Source organism: Opisthocomus hoazin, chromosome 4 (assembly GCF_030867145.1).
Source record: "Opisthocomus hoazin isolate bOpiHoa1 chromosome 4, bOpiHoa1.hap1, whole genome shotgun sequence".
Taxonomy (NCBI): Eukaryota; Metazoa; Chordata; class Aves; order Opisthocomiformes; family Opisthocomidae; genus Opisthocomus; species Opisthocomus hoazin.
Genome location: NC_134417.1, coordinates 16,125,411 through 16,147,113, shown reverse-complemented (window position 1 = coordinate 16,147,113; position 21,703 = coordinate 16,125,411). Strand labels below are relative to the sequence as shown.

General features: G+C 47.6%; 1 protein-coding gene across 4 annotated transcripts in view; it reads left to right on the top strand.

Annotated features, from left to right (window-relative positions):
• IL1RAP (interleukin 1 receptor accessory protein) overlaps window positions 1-17,525 on the top strand; it is a 48,807-nt gene extending 31,282 nt beyond the window's left edge. For 3 of the 4 annotated variants that reach the window (XM_075418084.1, XM_075418083.1, XM_075418085.1), the window contains exons 5-11: window positions 474-639; window positions 1,605-1,676; window positions 2,813-2,942; window positions 3,897-4,045; window positions 6,384-6,533; window positions 7,367-7,510; window positions 16,307-17,525. In XM_075418084.1, coding sequence (XP_075274199.1) covers window positions 474-639; window positions 1,605-1,676; window positions 2,813-2,942; window positions 3,897-4,045; window positions 6,384-6,533; window positions 7,367-7,510; window positions 16,307-17,031 — 1,536 coding nt within the window. In that variant the 3' untranslated portion in view covers window positions 17,032-17,525. Of the gene's footprint in view, window positions 1-473; window positions 640-1,604; window positions 1,677-2,812; window positions 2,943-3,896; window positions 4,046-6,383; window positions 6,534-7,366; window positions 7,511-10,232; window positions 13,799-16,306 lie in introns of those variants that run through there. The other variant, XM_075418086.1, reaches the window with a different exon arrangement.
• Window positions 17,526-21,703: the final 4,178 nt, after the last annotated feature.

Sequence of the window (21,703 nt, the reverse complement as noted above, 5' to 3'; positions counted from 1 at the left end):
GCCAGTTGCCAATTCTGGGGCCTAATCCTCAGCTGAAGTCAGTCAGAGTAGCTTGATTACTCCTGAAGGAATTAGACACGCTGACATCAACGGGGGACGTGTCCTTTAGTCTTACTATCCATTTGTGAATACGTCATCATTTTCTTCCTGTCTCTTTTTACTTACTTCACTCTGCCGAGGTGCTCACCTTGATTGCAAATGTGCTTCTGGGTCAGAGATCTCTCTTTTATAAAATTGTCTGTATTTAAGGTGGGATAAAACTATTAAGGTCACCTGCTTCATCACCTCATTTTCAAGGTGGACATTTCAGTTTGTATTCCGACATGCTCAAAGTTCACGGTATTGAAGTCTAACCTACATCACAATCCCAAGTATTATATTCATAATTTAAAAATGGATCTTTGTATTAGCATTTAAACCAGTGTCTTTACTTCTGAATCCCAAAACTCAAATGTTTTTCTGCCTGACTCCAGAACTGCAGCTTGGTGGATGGCTTCTATGAGCGATACCCCCAAGGGCCCAGGCTTGTCATCGGCATTGTCCGCAGTGTGTATGCAGGGAGTTACACTTGTATTGTGACATTCAAGGACCACGGAAGAACCTATAATCTCACCAGAACCATAAAGATGAAGGTGGTGGGTAAGAACGACTTTAAAATGTGTAAAATGCAGATGGATAACTGCGGAAGTGGTGAAAACAACTAGAAGAGTCTGTCCCAGGATCCATTTGTGTTTGTGCTCAAGCTGCAGTACCCAAGTGACCTGATGTATTTATGCTTGCTGGGGTCAGCCTCGTGTGACTGCCCAGGACATGTTACGCTGGAGGTCCTACCCGCCACCATGTCAAATGCCCCAGACAACACAGAGGGTAGCCAGGCTTAGGCTGGTGAGGTGCAGCCCATGAGATGGCCAGGGGTACCCTCTGCTGGCATGTGAATGCATAACCCTGGCACACTTGCTCATTTTTGTCTCCCGTGCCCTTTACTCGTCATTATTTATGGGATTATCCCATTACAGCCCACTTGCCTTGGTCTTCTTGGAGTCTCACAGCCTTGTGCGCTGAGGTTGAGGCTGTTAATCGGACAGGCAGGGCTCCAGTTGCCCAGCCCAGTACTTGGACAGGTCCTCAGCCTACCTGCCAGGGAATTGTAGACAGAGCTTAAAAACCTAGTGAACAGCAGAGCACATGCTGAGTCCCATGGCAACTGCTGTTTTAAGACCTTAATTAAATACTTGTGACAGGAAATGGTGTTTGTATTTTGTTTTTTAGATGCAGCGATAAAAAGAAACAGGTACAGGTTGTGCCTTGCGGGAGATGTTGAGTGGGAGATGAGAGGGGTAGGGAGCTCTTCTGATGTGAGAGGCCCAAAAACTTGTATCTAGGCTTACCTAAACTTTGGAGGACCCTCAAAGTCTGGATCTGGCCCTGAGTTTGGACACTGAGAGCAGATTTCTCTGAGCATGGAACTCTGCAGCTAGAGTGTATCACAAGTTCGATTGAGGCATGCGCAGTGGGGCACGAGGGCGTTGTGGGCGAGGCTGCGAGGACCCCACGTTCTCATGAAGTCTGGGTCCCCATGGGGGGCTCTCTGTTCTCCCCCGCAGGATCTCCAAACAAGGCCTTGCCACCACAGTTCACCTCTCCAAATGAGAAAGTTGTCTACGAACTGGAAGCAGGTAAATTGCAACGCTCGCTGCCTGCTGTGGCTGCCCTGGCAGCCTCCCTGCTGGGATGGGGACACCCAGCCAGGCATGGAAGCTCTCCCCTTCCACTGCATCCCCGGTGCTTAGCACACGAGCTGTGGCAAGTTGCCCGGCAGATAGTGTGGGGTGCCAGTTCTCAATGCTAGAATAGGAGAGCACAGATCTAAAAGTTTACTTTTGCAAGCACAAATAAAGATAGATGTTCAGGCATGGAGGTGCAGGACTGCAGCTGCAGAAGCAGATGAAACAGGGACCCTCAACTGCTTAGAGAAATTCCTGTAGGACCTTGTCTCAGCCCTCTCCCTGGCTGTGGATTGCTCCAACCCTCACTCATTCAGCCCCTCAGTGGCTTCATCTTCTTGCTCTTATTCTCTCCCTTTTTGGCTGATTACTTCCTAATTAATGACAGCTCTCCTTTTGCTGGCCTCACAGTGTTGTGTAATGGGGTACCACACCTCTTCCCCTACCCTATCTGTTCAGAAGGATAGCTTTTTGGAGCAATTCCCTATATTGAATGGGTCATGTCCTATTACATTGCTGTAATAAATGTGGTACCAATGATGATGATTAGCTTCAGAGTCTTCACTTTAAAGCACGGCGTTTTTGGCTCAGAAGGTCGGACTTCTTCCATAGGCACTCTAGAAGATAAAATCACTTACGGGCTGATCACAAAGATATTCTCACTCCCAAGCCTGATCTTGAGGGGAAGTTAAATGCCTGAACAAGTGTTCCCACACCAAAATGCTTTTGTGGAGCTGGATCCTTCACTTTATGGCATCTGTCCCCTGTGCTGTGGGGATGATTAACATTGCCGAGCTTTCCAAGGAAGTGATTGGCATGGAGCATCTCCCTTTGTGTGGGTCACTTGGTGCAGTCAAGGAATTTTTAACATATTTGAGAAAGCAAGATATTTTTTCCTATTTATTTGTCTGTCGTAAATAAACATGTCCGAGGTGTTAAACTGTTGTCAGATGTCTGAAGGCGGATGCTGGCCTCGTTCCCTCCTGAAGGGAGGCAGAGCTCAGGCTGGTAGGATCACTGGAAAGCATGAAAATCAGGGTGATGCTGTTCCTGCTTTGCAGTACCTCACCGTGGTCCTTTCTTTGCAGGAGATGACCTTGTTCTTCCCTGTGAGGTCTTCTTCACCTTCCTGAAGGACTCCCGGACTGAGGTGTGGTGGACCATAGATGGGAAGAATACAGATGACATCGTGGACCCCAAGATAAAAGTCACACAAAGGTAACATAGTAATGTGAGCCTTCATTTGTATCTGACCCTCTCTTGGATCCTGCAGAAGAGTGTGGGTACAGACTTGCAACAGTCCCATTTGCCCTTGCAAGGGAGTGTGGAGTTGCAACCTCACTGTTAATCAGAGGACCTCTGTGTCTGCGCCATGCCTTGGTGAGCACCAGGAGCTCCAAGGAGGCGGCCTCCAGACCTGGACAGTGTCTTGTCTTACAGAAGGATGTGAGGGAGCTTTGTTTACCAGTCCACATCATCACTTGTCCGGGTTCTGGCAGTGATGCCAATAGGCTGGTGCTATTGTGGGGCTTCTGAAACAGGGGAAGACACAATTTTATTCAGAGGAATATTCCCAAATAGCATAAGTGATAAAAATGTTTCAAAAAACAGAAGCTGAAAACAAAAATGTAGACAGTATTGATTAGGAGGAATAGAGTTTCAGTTAGATGAAGAACCCAAATGAGGTTCAGAGTTCCATGTGCTGTGTGCTTGATTACATGTGGAAGGCAGTTGCTGCCCCAGTTATTTTGCAAACCTGAGTAGAAAAAGGAAATGCAAAAGGAAATACTATTACCCCCATTTTGCAGATAATTAATTCAGCCAGAGAGACACAAAGTGATTCACCCAGGGTTGCACAGGGAATGTGACGTGGGCTCTGAATCCCGAGTTTATGACATCTTGTTGCTTTGTAGGCAAGAACTTCCTTCATCTCTAAAATGCGATGTGACGCAGCTGCAATGAGAAGATTATGAGTGGCAAAATAAATATTAAGGCAAATCAGATAAAGGAACAGCTGCAGGTGTATTAAAGCCTGAAGTGTGTATCAATTTAGAAGTATCAGTGTAGGTGTTTTTTTAATGAAAGAGTCGGATTATGCCATGGAAAGGAGTATTTGTCACTAAGAACTTGCTGCAGTTTCACATATGTAATACTCTGGTTTTTCTCTTACAGTGAAATTATTAGAGATTTTGAAGACAAAACTGTCATAAGGACTCTAACAGTTGCAAAAGCCACACCAGAGGACTTGAAAAGGAATTATACCTGCTATGCCAGAAACGCCAAAGGCGAGGACCATAGCCAGGCTGTAGTGCGCATGAAAGGTAAAACACTTGCAGAGCATGAGTGTGAAGTGAAGCATACTCCGAGAGAGCAGTCAGTCCTGCCTTGAGCCTTGCCTTGCAAAACAGCAGGGGAACACATAATTCCATCAGGCCTTTTCCCCCAGCACACGCTGTTCTGTATGCACTGCTGTATTATCGCTGTGATACTGCACCACTTCTTGGAGGCAGGGAGCAAAGGACGCGTGTCACATACACCCTACCACGGTGAAGTGCCTGGGGAGAGAGCAGGGTGGATAGATCTGTTGTTGTCATCCCATCCATGTATCACAATAGAAGCAGACCTGACGGGACAGGCTGCTTGAAATTATTTCAGGATATTTGATTGCGTGACAGTTTTGTGTGACGCAGCAGCTACTGGTTGGCATCCTTCAGACGGCACTCGTTGACATTGCTCAGGGAGTGAGGCAGTCTAACCACGACGCTCTGTGGTTTTACTCCTTGCTGTGATGATGCTCCAGTCTATATACAGCCGTCTCCATGTGGGTGGTACGGGCTGAACCAGCTCTGTTCAGTGCGGATTTTTTCCTACATCTTTCTTTCATCAAAGATTTTGTTCCTGTTTCCCAGACCCACTGCTCAGTAATAATAACTGTGCCTTCACTATAGGTATGTGAGGTTTCCTGATTAGGGTGGATATTTCCACCTCCTTATCAACGTCATCTAGAGCTCCAACATCTGCTGGCTGTAGGTCAGACCTCCCTTCTCCCATAAGCGATGCTGCCCTGCCTAATGTAGCTCATGGCAGACACCTTCCCCTCCCTCTGCCCTGCTAGCATGGGAAGGCTCACAGAGGTCTTTGCTGGAAGAGCTCTTTCTCTTCCTGCTTGGTACTTCTCCCCCTTCCTTTTTAGTCCCATTCCTTTGAGACAAATCTTTTCTGGATCATTAGGAAGGAACAATAGACCAAACCCACAATTGAGAAAGGCTGACACCATCTGCCAATGTGTTCACCATACACAGATAATTCTTCTGAGATGACAATGTTTGTACATGTAGCAGAAGGAAATCCAGAATCTTCAGATTCTTTCTCTATACAACAGTGCCTAAATGCTGTTTTCTAGTGGACTGATCTGTACTATGCTCTGTCTCTTCCTCTCCTGTCTGCTCCTGGGCAGTTGAGTGCGTTTGCTCTGAGCAGACCTGGTTACTCACCACCACTCCTTTCTGCTGTGTTCCATGGCAAAACCCAAGAACCCCCTCTAGCCACTGCTGGCAGAGCAACCTTAAGCTAAGCTCACTGCATACCATCCCACTTCACATAGGAACATCAGGCACGCCAGAATGTAACCCCTCAGCATTTGTCTTCTAGTTTTTAACAAGTAGATATATATGTTGGCTCCAGCTTTTTCATTACATTAGGTTATGTACATTTCCTGCTTTTTTTTTTGGACGATTTCCCTCTCCTTCTCATGTACTTCTGCTGCTCATCACCTAATGAAAGTTGTTAAATTCCTTTCATTTTCTTTTTTGTAAATCAGTTTCTAATAAAACTTCTTAAATCTTGGAATTTGGTGATGTTTCCACTCACTGCTGTTCTTTTATCGTGCAGTTTGCCATTGTGCACGTCAGCTGCTACCTGAATCGCCATAAAAGTGGAGTTGCCCAGGGATACAGTTCAAAGAGTTATTTTCTGTCCTTAATACAAAGAAGCAGCAGTCATGTGACAGACAGTGTATGAGTTAGAGGGGGGCCTGTGATGTTCTGGCTTGATGTTCACAGGTTGTCCTATTTGTTTGCAAACATTTCAGCTTTTCTGTAGTGAACTCTGGCTCTTCTTTCCTGGTGGAGAACAATCAAGCCATGGCTAGTTATATCTTTGCTGTCAGTCTGGGACAAGCCGTAAGAAGTGTGTGTGTTTGATGGGGAGGAAAAATGGTGGCCATCGCCTTTATTTTACTGCAGGTGAGCTTTTGCTGGCTCTCCTACAAGTGCTGTTGTGTTGCACCAGGAGTTTGCATACACTGCTGAGAAGGTCATGTTCATGCGCTGGCTTTGGACTGGGCAGGTGGTTTCCATCAACAGGTCATTCTACCATCTGGCTGCTCCCAGGGTCTCGCTCAGAGACAGAATTCCTGTGCTTGGACCTGGTCTGCCAGCCCAGCCAGACCTAGTAACCCAGAACGGGGACTCCAGATTGGCCAGCCATCATGTGTCCTGCCAGAAAAGTCTTGACGTGGTCATCTTCCTCAGAAGGGCCAGCTTGGCTCTTGGCTGTTTGTCTGTGGTGTTTGGCTGCATGTGACGCAAGCTTGTTTCTGCTTAGCTGAAAGCCCAGCCTGTTTTGCAAACCAGACCCCCTCTTTCTTTTTGAACCCAGTTGTAGCACCGAAGTACACCGTGGAGCTGGCCTGTGGATTGGGGGCAACCATCCTGCTCGTTGTGGTGCTAATAGTCATCTATCATGTTTATTGGCTTGAAATGGTCCTCTTCTATCGGGCTCATTTTGGAACAGATGAAACCATTCTGGGTAAGGAGTTAGAAGACTTACATTTATTTTATCCTGCTATAGGTCAGACCCTTCATTTTCATAAAAGAATTTTCATATAAGCTATTTTTAACTCTCTGGACAGCATAATGACATTTTGACCTTCTATTTCTATACCTGCATTCAGTTTTGTGGGGCATATTAGAGCAAGAGGAGTCAGGCTTGGGTCAGGGGAAAGCAGAGAGAAGTCCTCTGTATTCTCTGCAGAGGTGTAAGCATTCACAAAACCAGGGTGGTATGCTTTAAAATGTGGGAAGGCATCCAAAAGGATGGATCTGGAAATCACCCTTTTGTCCCCAGTTCCTCCACAGCCTCCCTGTGTTACTGGAAGTTCATTTCTTGGGACTCTGAGCTGAGATCTCTTCCTCTGTGGGATGAGGAGGGTGTTCGATCCTTCGCAGCTTGTGGTGTGACCCTGCCGAGGGGGTGCGGCAGCTCTCGAAGTGTGTAGGTGGGGTGCAAGTCTCTGTCTGGTGGGACAGCTCATGTGGATAGACAGACAGCACGAGAGGAACCAATGTCAGAGATGTCAAAAGACAAAAGGACCCTGGACAGAATGAGTTGGTTGTCTTGCTGCGGTCTTGTGCCTTCAGCAACGCAGCAGTGTCTGGGTACCTGCGCGTTCAGGCTGGGTAGGCAGAGGCAGCACTGCTGTCTTGTAACTGTGGAAATCGATGTGTCTTAACCTGCGGTGCCTGGCCTCAAAGCGAGCCTTCGTATCTGCGTTTCCCATGGAGCGAGTCAGAGGCTCAGCATGCGCGGTATCACAAGTGTCTCTTCTGCCGTTTGTGTTTCCCTGCGCTCCCGACGCTCAGACGGGAAGGAGTATGATGTGTACGTGTCCTACGCACGCAACGCAGAGGAGGAGGAATTTGTGCTGCTGACACTGCGGGGAGTCTTGGAGAACGAGTTTGGGTACAAGCTGTGTATCTTTGACAGAGACAGCCTCCCCGGGGGAAGTGAGTATTTCACAGGGGGCCGTGCTCCGTGTGCATTCTTTCTATTGTTTGTTGAGCTACTGGTAATTGATTGGAACTGGCCTATCTAGAATAACTTCATCCTTTGTGTTTTTCCTCATCTCCATTAATGACTTGTTGTTGGTATGTTCTAATGTTTTGTGTCTCACGTGACAATGTCACAGATGCTCCAGGCCACCAAAAACTCTGCGATGGGCAAGTGGTGGTTGTCAGTCGTTTCAGTGGCTCTCCCCAGGAGTGATGTGCAGGAGCGACTGATCCATCAGCGTGAGGGAACCAGAACACTGAGCCTCATGCAAACCCTCTGAGCCTTAAAAACAGAGGATAAAGTCAAGGCTAGAAAGAAAAGAGGCAGGGGCAGTGTGATACTGGACAAGACTGATAGCTTACAGAGGGTAATGGTGTCTATGAAAACAAGGAATGTCTGCTTCAGGGAGGTGTGGAAAGCACCCTGCCAACATCAGTGATAAGATAATGTGCCCTTCCAGAAGGTCTCCCACTCACCCTCATTAATTGGAGAGCCTGTCTGACATGGCGTACAATAAAGTTGCCATAGTTAAAAGTACTTTGTCGCAGGTAGTGAGATTCATCTTTTCACTAAGATGTAGATTTTTTTCACTGTTTCAAGCTAAATCATACGAGGTTCTGGACACAGCATCTGCTGGAGGGATGCAGGGAATCGCCAAGAGTGGAAGTCTGCGAGACTCTCCAGTTATGCGTACAGTCACACAGGTGCCACAGCAAGCGTGCACATCTAGCCAACACCCAATTTCCAGTGTCCTGGGGGCTGAGTTAGCTGTATAATCCCTGATGCCTGCTAAAAGTTCAAAGCCTGAACTTCTGCTAGTGTAGACTGCACCACTTTGAATTCCTGGGCTTTGTGTTAGGACCCCGCTGATGACAGAACCTGTGCTGATAAAGTCCGTTGGAGTCCCTTTTGGGTAGGGCAGGAGGGACTGATGGTGTCCCAGCCCAGAAGCATGACTGAAGGAGCAGAATCGGTATGGGATCTTTTATTTTCGTCTTCTAGATCACTGCGAGGACACACCACCTCTGAGTTTGAGGGCAGATATAATGTGTATGCCTCAGAGGACAGGGAGACAGCTGCAATCCTGGTGCTGTTCCTTCTAGAGAGAGCCCGAAGCCATGGCAGGGCACCCTACAGGCTCTGTTTGCTTGATGCCCATGCCAGGCTCAGATCAGGTTTGCTCTGAGCTGTTCTTACCAGTTGTTCCTCAAGACGTACATCTCCCTCTTGTTCCCTCTGCTGCTTCTTGCCATCATTCCCCTTTCCCTTTGGAGGGTCTCATTTTCCTCCCAGAGCAGCTCTCCTGGGCTCCCTGCCCTCCACCTTCACGCCTGGAGCACTCCCATCCCTGCTCACCGTGGCAGTCGCTGCCAGCCCCAATCCAGCACCAGCCTTCTGGAGCACTGCTGGGCTGGCTCGTCATGGCACCGCCCTCCGCAACACTGCTGGGGCTTCCCTGTTGCTCCTTAGCTAGGATTTGACTAATCTCCTTCTTGGGGAAGCCCAGCGGGTCAAGAATATATTTTTTGGCAGCTGGTGTCATTCCTCCAGAGTGTGCATCTGTGTCATGGGTAGAGAGTTATGTTGTCCTCGATGAAGAAACAGTGGGAGATGGATTATCCTACGAGTTTGCTGACAGAAACTAATCAAACAGGCTTGACAGCTAAATGAAGTTGCCTGTCAGCATTATTTTATTCTCCACTGTATTTTCTGACCAGTAAAGAGTGTTCCCTTGTCAATGAAGTGTGGAAGATCCTGCAGCAGAGAGTGCAAGCACGGGGATTCACACTTACAACTTAATTGCAGAAAGGTGCCTAAGGACAGTCTACCTGCAGATGTTAGAAAATCAAAGAGAATGCACAGTTACCATGACATGTCTCCAGCTCGAAGGGTGTCACTTTTGGGACACTTCATTAAAAGTCATCAGAGCAGTTTGCTTGCCACTTCTAGAAACACTTAAATCTGCTTTCGTTGATGACAGCAATGGGAACAGCTGGAGGAGTAACAGGAGTTAGGGTGGTAGTACTTCCAAAACAAATTAACTGGCGAGGATACTCAGGGAGGGTGTAGACACTTATTGTGTGTGTTTGCCATGGGAAAAACCAAGGCAAGAGGAGTGAAGGGATTACCCAGAGCCATTCTCGACACCTGCGAAAGGAGGATGTAAGCGTAGGCATTCGGTCTTCCCAGCGCCTCTTCAGGCTGAGTCTTTTCCTTGAGGTCATGTGTTGCCCAGCTGGCAACTTTCCTGCTTTGCTCCAGAGAGCCTCTTTTTCCACTCTCACTGGAAGGAAGCTAAATCTGAGCCTACCAGAGCAGCCCTCTTAGCCACATGGCATCCTCATAGCACTGGGTGGTGTCACTGCCATGTAATACAGTGCTTTTTAGATGTCGCTACCTCAGGTATCTCCGTGTAGCATGGCAGGGAGGAAACACACCTGTAGGCAGCCTGGTGCTGGGAGCAGAAGATGTCACTGTATGGGGCAGTGGGTACCAGCCATGGTGTAGGACGCCCTACCTGGAATTGCTTGCAGGGTTGGGAAGCACCAGTATAGTCTCTAGAGAGAGCTTTCAAGGGATTTTATTGTTCACTTTAAGAGACACCTGGTGTCATATCAGCAGCTCAGCAGCATGTTCTCGGCCATCACTAACCACCTCAATGTTTCTTTCTCTCAGTTGTCACGGACGAAACCCTGAGCTTCATCCAGAAAAGCCAACGTCTGCTTGTTGTCCTGAGCCCCAATTACGTCTTGCAGGGAACACAGGCCCTGCTGGAGCTCAAAGCTGGTCTAGACAATATGGCCTCCAAGGGCAACATCAAAGTCATTCTAGTGCAGTACAAAGCCATCAAGAAGAGCAAAGTGAAGGAGCTGAAGCAGGCCAAAGCGGCCTTGACTGTCATTAAATGGAAAGGCGAGAAATCCAAGTTCCCAAAGGGCAGGTTCTGGAAGCAGCTGCAGGTGGAAATGCCAGTGAAAAGAAATAGCAGGAGTTTGAGCCTTGATGGGCTCATACGTATCCCTGAAAAATGTTTGACACCATCAGAAAACAAAACAAAACAAGCCCTGAAGATCCACAAGTTAGGCCAGGGAGGGGGAACGAACTCAGGGCTTTTGCCATGAAGGACTGCGTACCAAGCATTTCAGAGGACAGTCATGCCTCCTTGCTGCTTTCCTACAGCCCTGGCAGTAGGGAGACCAAAGATGAATACACCTCCGTTCTGCAAATGCACACCCTCGTCATCAAACGCACAAGTCCTGGGCTCAAGGTCTAGATTTGGGCTACCCAGGTGGGCTGCAGTCAGCACCTTGTGATAGGTCATGTATAGATCTTGTATAGGCCAGTACTCCTAGATGCAGTTCCTCTGGGACCTTTGTTAGCATCCAGGACAGAGCTCCTTTCCTCTTCTGAGCAGCTTTGCTCCTTGCTGGTCATTGGTCCCTGTTGCAGAGGCTGGGGAACAGTAAGAAACGTGGCTCCAGTATGGAGCCTTTCATACAAGTCACGGCTATGGAGTCCTGATCACTGTGGGATCACGCATTTCTGCTAGGTGTTATTTATATTGTAGCATTTCTACTAATGAGTGGTCGGTCTCTGCGGCTCTGCAGTCTCCCGAGTACCCCAGATCCTTCAGGGCTGTAAGGCTTGTAATCCAGGGCAAATCTCTCATCAGTACAGGCATTGGAGCATGTCTGAGAAATGCTTCTTTGTAGAGTAAACTCAGGGACTTCACAAGCGCTGCGAGGAATGCAAGTTTACTACTGAAGCCACCTACTGCCTCTGTGCTGCTGGCTGGGGGAAAGCATCACGTGAGGTGCCGCCAAGGCCTCTGGGATGACACTGGATATGCGTCCAGCTCCCCAGGAGACCCCACAAACTTATTCGAAGTTACTAAAAACTACTAGCTCTGTCCAGCTGGTGAGACTATGAGGAAAGGCTGAGAGAGTTGGGGCTGTTCAGCCTGCAGAAGAGAAGGCTCCAGGGAGACCTTAGAGCAGCCTTCTAGTACTTAAAGGGAGCTTATAAGAAAGATGGGGACAAGCTTTTTAACAGGGTCTGTTGCGATAGGACAAGGGGTAATGGTTTAAACTAAAAGAGGGTAGATTCAGATGATTTAAGGAAGACATTTTTTATGATGAGGGTGGTGAGGCACTGGCACAGGTTGACCAGAGAGGGGGCAGATGCCCCATCACTGGAAATATTCAAGGTCAGGTTGGATGGGGCTCTGAGCAACCTGATCTAGTGGTAGATGTCCCTGCTCACTGCAGGGGGGTTGGACTAGATGACTTTTAAGGTCCCTTCCAACCCAATTATTCTGTGATTCTATGAAGACTCGGTATTCTCTGCCTGGGTATGAACTACATTACCATTCATAATTCAGGGCTCAGGTTTAAACTAGCCTTAGCTTTACACAGCAAGTCTCCACCCATCTTGTTTCCAGACCAAAGTTGCAGAACAGAGGATGTATCTCATCTTCTGCAATGTTTGCACAAAATGGAAATATGAAAAACCACTGAGTACCAGTCATTGCTTCAGTGGGAGGCAGCAGGCGTAGGAGAGGACCTGGTGAGTTAACCCCTGGCAGACGGGCTTTTCAGACTGAGGAGAGGAGTGTCCATTCCCTTGTAGGACAGACCAAAGCATAGCAGGACCCTGGCATTGACTGGTACCATTGCTCACAATATTTTCACATAAAACTACAAGCTCTGGGGGTGTCTCCATACTCCTATAGCTCGCAATGCAAAGGCCTTCCCACCTAATTGTGAAATTCAGTATTATGCATACTAAGTGCATGCTAATTTTTTGTCAGTAATGGTTGTTCCTGAGTCACCTCTGACTCATGCTTTCCCTTGGTTGGTGTCCAGCCATTTGGCATTAAAAAAGCACTACGAATTGGAGTCTATGCACTATTCACCCAGCTGAGCAGGGAGGTTCGAGGGCATCCCAGTAACACCCCAGCCTTAAAGGTGTGGGGCTGAATCCTGGCGCTGGTAAAGCCTCTTGCTCTTAGCATCTTATGATTAATAATGTTATTCCAGGGCAGTGGGGAGCCACAGCCACCCATGTCATTGAGCAGGTACTGTACAAACATGGAACAAACAGAGCTTCTTTCTCACCTTCCTCTTCATATACCCCCCAAGTAAGCTTTGCTTTAAGCAGGTAAAATTCCAGGCAGCTTTACTGAAGGCAGTGGAGCTCCTCATCTGCTCAGAGGTGCTCAAAAGCTTTGCTTTTACAAATTTTTCTACTGTGACTGGCTGTGGAAGGACAGAGCTGCTTCCCACACTCCAGAAAGCTTCATTTGTACAAGACAGCACCCAAACCCATGCTGAGCTTTATGAAGCCATTGCAACCGCCTCATTTTGCCCAGCTTCACCTTTTTGTTTGTGTTTTCAGCATTCCTGTAATCAGCTGCCAGATCTGCAGGCAGAGGGAAGGCCCTGAGGCCAAAGCAGAACTGTGTTAGATTCCAATTTATTTTTTTAAAAATTGACTCAAAAATTTGCGTAAATTCAATTAACATCCCAGACCTCACCACATCACATCTTACTTTTGGCTGAGGTACCAAGAGAACTTCTGCTGATGTTTTAGTTATTCTGTTTATTTTAGGAAGTTCAATATACGTCATTTATTTTGCTGATTTTATCTGAAGACTTTTCCAAATAAACAATGGACCAGGGCTTTCTCTGGCATACATAGCAGTGGCCCTTGGTGCCACTGGAACCCCAGGACAAGATTACTGAGAAAGATCAGCAGAGCTCTCACAAAGCAAAAGGTGTGATGGTCTGAAGGGGCCCAAGAGGTCCCACGGGAGCAGTGTGGAAGGAATAGCGCTGGAGCAGGCTCTGCTTCCCCAGGAGCTTTGCCAGGGGCTTTGCTGGGAGCTGTCAGGCTAGGGGTAAACCGAGCTGTAATGCAGATCTGCAAAGCGCCTCAGATACGCCTGCCATTTCATCCTATGCCACCTGTGGGTCCCACGGCGGGATTCTGTCACAGCATCTGTCTGGTTCAGTTGATTCATTTGAGTTTCTGTGCTCTGACCTAACATTTATCAGTATGCAGCTCATACAAAGTTCGTCATTGTTATTTCATGGGGAAACAGCGTGGCACAAATTGGAAAAAATATCTTCCCCCCTCCCATACCATTTGATGTTGTGCAGCTGTTCCAGAGTTTTCCCTTCTCTTTTCTGTATGTTTTTGCCTTTGTGTTATTTGGTCTGTGATGTGTCAGTATTATTTTCTTCTGCTTTTCAATAAAACATTTTCACTTTTGCATTTCAGTCCTTGTGCATTTCTCATAAGTGTCATTTGCCTCCCCATTATGTCTGCGAAAGTCCATTAAAGAAAGATGACCGTGTAGTCCGAGCATCACAAGCATTTGGGGACATCTCCTTCGAGAGGGGCATTTTCCTGGCTGTTTCATGGTGTGCCTGCAGAGACCCTGAGGCACCACCACTGCTACCAGGGCCATGCAAGCAGCAACACAGTGGCACGCAGCATTGGAATACACCCAGCAGCAAACACGCAGACACAGAAAGCCTCTGGCCTGAAGAGTGCTCACTCAGCAATCACGAGATAGAAAGACGGGAAGGAAACACCATCCCTTTGCTTGAGAGACCAAGCCAGAACAGAACATCTTGGAAATCTGCCCGAAACACAGAAATCAAACTCACTCTTAGGCTGCCTTGCCCATCACCTTCTAGGTAGTTGGGTGGAAAATGTTCATTCATCTTCATATTTTCCAAGTCTAAAAGCATCGTATTCTCAGAAATAAAGTCTATCTTTGGGAATTTGAGCATTTTCCCCACCAAAAAAAATGTCGAGTCTCAAAAAGTTTTGCAATTTCAAAACTGATAAAAGAAAACCATCACTGTCAGCTCAATCAAAACATTTCATTTCATCGGGGCTGGAATCATTCACATTAATTGAACCTGTGCTTTCTAAGCAGGCAGGTAGAATAGGTGACCTCCCAGGGGCTGCTCCTGCCTACCTTTCGCTGTGATTCTGTGATTCCAGTTTCAAGAAGAAAGACCTTTCAAACCAGCAAAGGTGCTTTCTCTTTCACAAAAAGTTGAAGCTTGGCTGATTTCAAAATAGATCTCAATCAGTTACAGAAAGGTTTGTAAGAGGTCTGGACTCAGTAAATTGGGAGATTGCTGCCAATTCTTTGTGCCTTGGCGATAGGGTGCTAAGAATGTTTCACTGCATTAAGTGACAATTCTGACAGAACTGACTTTATCATCTACTTTTGGTTTCAATGAATCAGTGTTTTCCTCTGTGTGTTGGGGGGGTAAATCCCTCCAAACCTCATATACAAGAAAAAAACCCTATAAATAATTTGATTTAAATGCCAATATTATGTTAAAGAACCACACAGTGCTGTATTTCTCCATTAGGATGTTATTGTTCAATCATTTTTCCTATCCAAAGTTCTTGGTCCCCAGATGATCTAATGACGATGAGTTTTACAGCTAGTCGTGTATCTTGGGAAAAAAAGAATGCTCTGTATAGTATTAAAATAAGATGCATTCAGGTGCAACAGTGCATCTTCCACTGTGAGATAAGAAAAGAGACAGCCAAGTGCTGGAAGAATAAAAGGCACGGCTGTTGCAGGGAAGGAGTGGTATTTTTATTTATATAAAAGACCAGTGTTGCACTGGCAGGGAGGGAGGGGAGTCTCCAGACTGAGGAATCAAGGCTTTAGCAGTGTGAAAAGCGATGGAAGCAGCAGGTAGCTCTTCTCCCCGGAGCAGCTCTTTGCAAGACATTCCTACAAGGCTTTTCTCACTGACCATGCAAGAGCTCTTACTCCAGTGGTCTCTGTTCTGCTCGAAAACCCCCTTGTCCTCAGCCCCTCCCTCGCCATCTCAGACACAAGCACTCAGTAAGTGGGTGGGTTTTTAAAGTTTTTACAGCTCTGTTAATCAGCTTGGGTTAATTTCTAAGTGTCATAGCCCTTTTAAGTCCCATCCTTTCCACTACTTGCCCATGAGCCATGACACCTTCAATACGCTCACTGCATCCCCAAGCCATTGAGAGAAGTCCAAGGACATCCTTCAGGTTTGCTGCTTTTCAATGTTCATAATAAAAGAGATGCTGCCCTTGCCTGGCACCATTCCAGCTGAGCATCTTGCTGAGCTTTACAAACTGCAATTAATCCCAAAAAAATGCTTTGAAGGACAGTGTTTTCACCCCCCCTCACGGCTAGGGGAACTGATGGAGAGGTTTAAGGCTGACATTTTTGCTTTCTAAGTTTGGAGGCTTCGATTTCTAGATGAGAGAGCATGAGAGGGAGGGAGGTGAGTCTTAGCCTCGGCAGTGCGAGCTGTGGCACGATTGCGTGCTTGCTTCACTTTATTTTCCCTGTGCAAAGGGCTTGCCAGAGCTGTGGGCAGGTGGCTCCCGAACAAGACCTGCCTGTCTTCAGCCTCCTGCACTTGGCTTGGCAGCAGTGATGCCGTGCAGGGCAGAAGTCAGAGTACGGTCCTGGCTTATCTGGCTATCCTGGCTTCTCGTTTACCACTTCAGCCTTCTCAAAAAGCAACTGCAAAGCAAAAATGCTGCTATTGCTCCTGCAGTCCCTGCTGGCAGGAACGTGGGCAAGTAGAAAGTCACTGGGCTTGTGCCAGGTTTCCCTCCGTGGGAAGGGGGGATCTGTGCAGCTACGCCACCAAACAGCTTCCTTCAGCTTTTCTCTCCCCACTCCCTCCCCCTTGTGCACCCCAACTCCTCTGCCCTTGCGCTCTTAGATACCACTGAAGCTGTGTTCGACTTCATCCAGAGAAGCCGCAGGATGATCGTGGTCCTGAGTCCCGACTACCTGACGGAGAAGAGCATCAGCCTGCTGGAGTTCAAGCTGGGCATCATGTGCCAGAACGCCATCGCCACCAAGCTCATCGTGGTGGAGTACAGGCCGCTGCAGTGCACCCACCCCAGCATCCTCCAGCTGAAGGAGTCCGTCTCCTTCGTCACCTGGAAGGGAGAGAAGTCCAAGCGCTCAGGATCCCCATTCTGGAAGGCATTGCGGCTCGCCCTGCCGCTGCACAGCCTGAGCGCCGGCGCCAGCTGGAACGAGAGCTGCTCCTCCCAGTCAGACATCAGCCTGGACCCCGTCCAGAGGAGACGGAGCCGGTTGAAAGGGCAGCCCGACCCACGGGGCACTGTGGCAGGGACTCTCACTCCCGGGGGTACGGCCCCAGCCCCCGAGTCAAAGGCCAAACACCGAGCCAAGCACTTCTTGACGTGCCGGTGTTGTGGGACCTATTGCAACGGTGGCAGCAGACTCAAGCGCAAGCGTCGGGCTGTGGCTGAGCCCAAGTGGGACGCTCACCTCTGCAAACCGGGCTCGGGCAGGCCCACGGTGCAGGGGGTTCAGGGCAGAAGCCGACCCGAGCCCCCACCGGCACAGGCTCCTGCTCTTGCCCTCTGCCATTACAGTGACCTGTCGAACAACAACGACTTCTACGTACTCTAGCCGGGAGGCTGACGGCACCGCAGGTGCTAGCCCCGCAAAAGAAACTCACTGCAGCCTCAGCTAAGATATTTTACGATATTGCAAGCTGACGAGGTGTCGTTCACCGTCAGTCCCATGCCAGCACGGAGGTGCAGCAATGTCACCGGTGCTGGTGATCTGAGCCAGGGACCTGCAGCCACGGGCAGAGCAGCAGCTGGGTGCTGCCTGCCCCGGTCCTTCTCCTTCATTTAAATTGAGAAGTGCAGCTGGAAACATGTTTCTCTGGCATTGCTTTTGCCCAGCTGTGGTTGTGTTTGCCACAGGGCTGTGTCTGGGGTCGGGTGCGGGAGGGCAGGTCCCCAGCCGGGGGTCGGGAGGAAGGGAGGGGTGTGGGAGAAGCCGTGCTGCTGGTGGTAACCTCTAGAGCAGGAGGACCAAGGCTGCATTTTGCAAAGGATAAAACTTTACTAATGAGGGCAACAGGAGCCCCAGCCAGTGCAGGAGGGCACCATGCAGTACAGTGCGTTATCCACTGTGGCTTATAAGAACTTGGTCAAAAAATTTTAAGACAAGTCCCTTCTCCCTTAATAAAATGGATTTCTTTAACCTACTGTTGTTACAAGTGCCGTGGGAACTGGTAAATGCCGGAGCCTTGTTGACCAGGCGGTGCCTGGGGAGGTGGTTTGCCCAAGCTGGCTGAGTTCCCCTCACATTCCCAGTGCTTCCAGTGGGCTCCTGGGCTCAAACCCTCTCCCGGCTTCACCATATGATGAATTTGTTCTGTCAGTTGCGTGGCCTTTCGTGCAGCAAAAAAGAAAAGCATTACAAATCTAGGGAAACACGATTTAAAAAATTCTCCTAGTAGTCAATGAGCTCAGGGACAGGAGAAAGGCCTAAAACACTCATGGAAAACTTCAGGCGCTGAAGCCGAGGGGTCAAAAATCAACCACACTTCATTAAATAACTGAAAGAGCCTTTGAACAGTCTCCCTGGGGCTGCAGTTGCATCAGCCCACTGAGCTGGCTGTCAGCAGTGTTTCCCACTCTTTGTCTGCAATGAAAACTTCATTTGCCTTATTCTGCATTGTAAAATGACTTCTCTCCCCACCGAGGAAGGGTGCTAGTCCCGGGAGTCAGCTGCCCACCTGCAGCTGATGCTCCAACACGCCAGACTGGGCGTGTTTGTTTTCTTTCCCCGAAACAAAAAAAAAAGGTCTCCTTCACTGCTCTGGTCAGTCTGGTTGCTGCCTCTCAGGTTGACAAGTAATTATTTTTCTTCTGCCTTCGAAATATGAAGTGAGCCCTTGTTGTACAGGCCCTCAGGACAGACCCTTATCTGATGTCCTCAGGCACAGCCTTAGTGAAATTGCTGGAGCTGGAAGGAAGGAAGGGCCCACAGCTCGCATATTTTATTAGCACTGAAGCCCATTTAAAACTCAGACATTGCCTTCCTTCCCTCAGCAGCCCCTCTTCCCCTGTACTGTCCCCACTTTTTCCATCCGTTCTTTCTGAGATCAAACACAGCTGACGGCTCTCCCGTTACAAGCCTCTGTGAGCTGAATCCTAACAACAGCCTTGCTGCAACAGACCGAGAAAATAGAAACAAAAAAAAATACTGCCAAGTCAATCTAATTAAAAGAAGGGCAACACACCCCCACTAGCTCATAGGGATTAGAAATTCAGACTCTAGAGAACTCTCCAGGTGTAATTTCTCTGTAATTTCTAACTGACACATTTGAAATGGCTCAGAAAATTTTGTCCATACACGGCCATTCTCAGTGCTCAGAGGAGAAGCAGGAGTAAGATATTTGGAAAGTGAGCTGATAAACTGGAGAATGCTTTGTGAGAAGTAATCAAAATACCATTAAATGGTTAAATGGTTCCAGCTGCTTACAACTAGATGTGGGAGGGTATCCTCAATGAGTCTGATAGAGCTGAAAACATAAGCTACAAAATACAAATAATTCGCAATCAATCAACCTCCAGAGCCAGCATATTTGTTATTTGTTGGCATTCAAACCTATTTTGTTTGCAAATTTTGCCTTTATTTGACCGTGGTGGTGTCTTGGTGAACTGCAGCAATCCAAAGATGCAAGAAACAGCAGCTGGAGCTTGTAACAGATGTACAAGAATCGCCAACTCCAGCCTGTTTGGGCAAACTCTCATCTCTTCATGAAAGAACAAATGCAAACTGGTAACGACCATTGCTTCTCCTGTTGCTTCAACAGAGCTAGTGCAATTTTACTACTCCTTTTACTACCTACCAAACTGATGGTTTTGGCTGCTCTTGTAACAAATACTGAGATGTGGTGGATTTCAGTGTGTGCAGAGCCTTTGCACCCCAAGGCCAGGCTCCCAGCGCCTGAAGACATACTGTGCTGATGGGGTGTCTCAGCAAGGACACAGGGATTGAACCCTAGAACCAATATTTCAGTTGTATTTGGGGGTATTTCCAAGCAACAGCCTGAGTGCGTTGCTTGGAAAGACCCCCCGAGCATCAGCACAAGGTCCTGTTTTAAGACCAGATCCAACTCTTCACACAAGGCTTGAATTCTGCTCTCTGAAAATCAGTTCAAATCTATTCATGCCCTATCTGACGCTGACTGGTGCAGACGAACTGTAGTCACTGCTCTCTTCTTTTGTAGACTTCTGTTTGTCAGTTGTACACAAAAATACAATTGTCTCCAAAGTTAACCGTCAGCATAATACTATCTTTCCCTTCTCCCACCCAGTCCTATCCAGAGAACTGTTCAGAGGGGAGTGGAGTTAGTATATGTAGAGAATTTCCACCATATCCTAATATAAAAACATAGATATGATCTTGTATATCCTACCTATGGCATGCAATGGTACAAGGCTACCAGGTCATAATGTGCAGAACTATTAGTACAATATTTCCACTGTTACCCAGAGGTTTTTAATCTATAGAAGGCTGGTGCTGTCATGAAGACACTGAAGAGAGCTATCTAGGTAGTTAGGGAACACAGGCAAGTTGCTTAGTCCATCTCAACATCAACTTGTCTTGATTTTAGTGACTGCAAAGCTCTGGTACCCCGGAGTTCTCTCCCCGGCAAATTCTGCTGGACATGCCAATAACAGGCTGCTCCTCACATCTGAAATGTTGGATGAATCACTAAACTGCAAGATCTTCTACAAATTGTCTTCTTAACATCAACAAGAATTTTGTTCTCATCTGTTTCACTAGACCCTGATCTCCGAGGATCTGATCTAAGTGTATTTATAGCCAGTATTTTCCCGAACGATGACAAGACCGTGAAGGAACCAACAGATGCCAGAAACAGGGAAAAAAGTGCTTCAAACCCTTAATCCTTGCTGTGTATTTATATATTTTTTTCTCCTGCTGTTGGTCTACCACAAATCTGTGTTAAGGGCAGCACTGCCTCTGGGATGGTGCCTGCCCAGTGTGACATACCCAGTGTAAGGGTATATCCCAGAGCCACGTCAAGCAGGTGAGGGGAGACCATATGAGGGCATGCAAGAGGGTGCATCCATAGCACAGAGCTGCAGCCTGCTCCCTGCTCACCACCCTGACACTCAGCCCCACCTGGCACCCAGGAACGTGCGGTGCTGTTCTGGAAATGCAGGAGTTAAAACACTGTGGCAGGAGTAGAGAGAAACCCTAATGAATGATCCTGTAGCTGCCTGCACAAATCCATGTGAAAGAGGCAAGGTTTGACTCTTGTTCATGTGGGTGTTCATGCTACATACTGTTACTCGTCATGCTGTGGAGAGGCTGTGGCTCTAAAAAGACGTAGTAAATGCACCACTTAGGCCTTTTTTGTAAAGATGTTAATGAGACACATAAATGTTGCAGAATGGTATGTAGAAGAATATGACTTTAATTCTTCATAATGCCAGACACGATAATGGCCCGACACAGGGGACACAACATTTACACTGATATGGCCGTAATCAGGCTAATGATTTGTACTTTATTAAAGCGTATCTGCCACAAAGTCATTTGGCTTCAAAACATCAAAGAGTTTTCCAACTCATCAGTATTTGTTCAAGTGAATAATCAGCCTCACTGTTAATCTCGTGCCTGATTGTTGTTATTCCTTGTTTTTGCTTCCAGACAGGGTTCTTGTTCTACCTTCCTCTGCAGCAGCAAAGAGAATTCTCAGGGATTTATCTGTCCATGGGATATTTACATGCTGTTGCCAAATCATCCATTGCCCATGAAAGATTTGTTCTCAAGTTTTCCAAAAGGTTTGCCTCCTTTTCCTTGCTGTTTAATCATTTTCAGACTGCAGGTGGCAGAGATACCTCTCCTGTTGCCTGGGCTGCGCAAGCAGTTGAAGTCCCTGACCCACGGTTATTCACTGCTTCCCACTGACTCTTCCCTTCATGCCACCACATCTCAGTGGGAAACCAGGCTTCCTTGCTCATCCACTCCAACACCTTTTCCAAGGAGGTGTTGTGGCTGAGGTGCCCCCTGGCACTCCACTGACATGATCTTCAATGAATTTTTTTGTTATGCTGCACCGTATCTACTTGGGGCCAGTTCATCAGGCAAGCCAGATCACGTTGCATGCTTGGTGAAGCAGGAAATAGCAATGACAGACAATCTTTGTGCCATCTGCCACAGTTATTAGCAAATGATGTTTTATTTATCTCCAGATCAGCCATGAAGCCACTGACTCCCATTAGGAACATGTTCAATGACAAGTTCT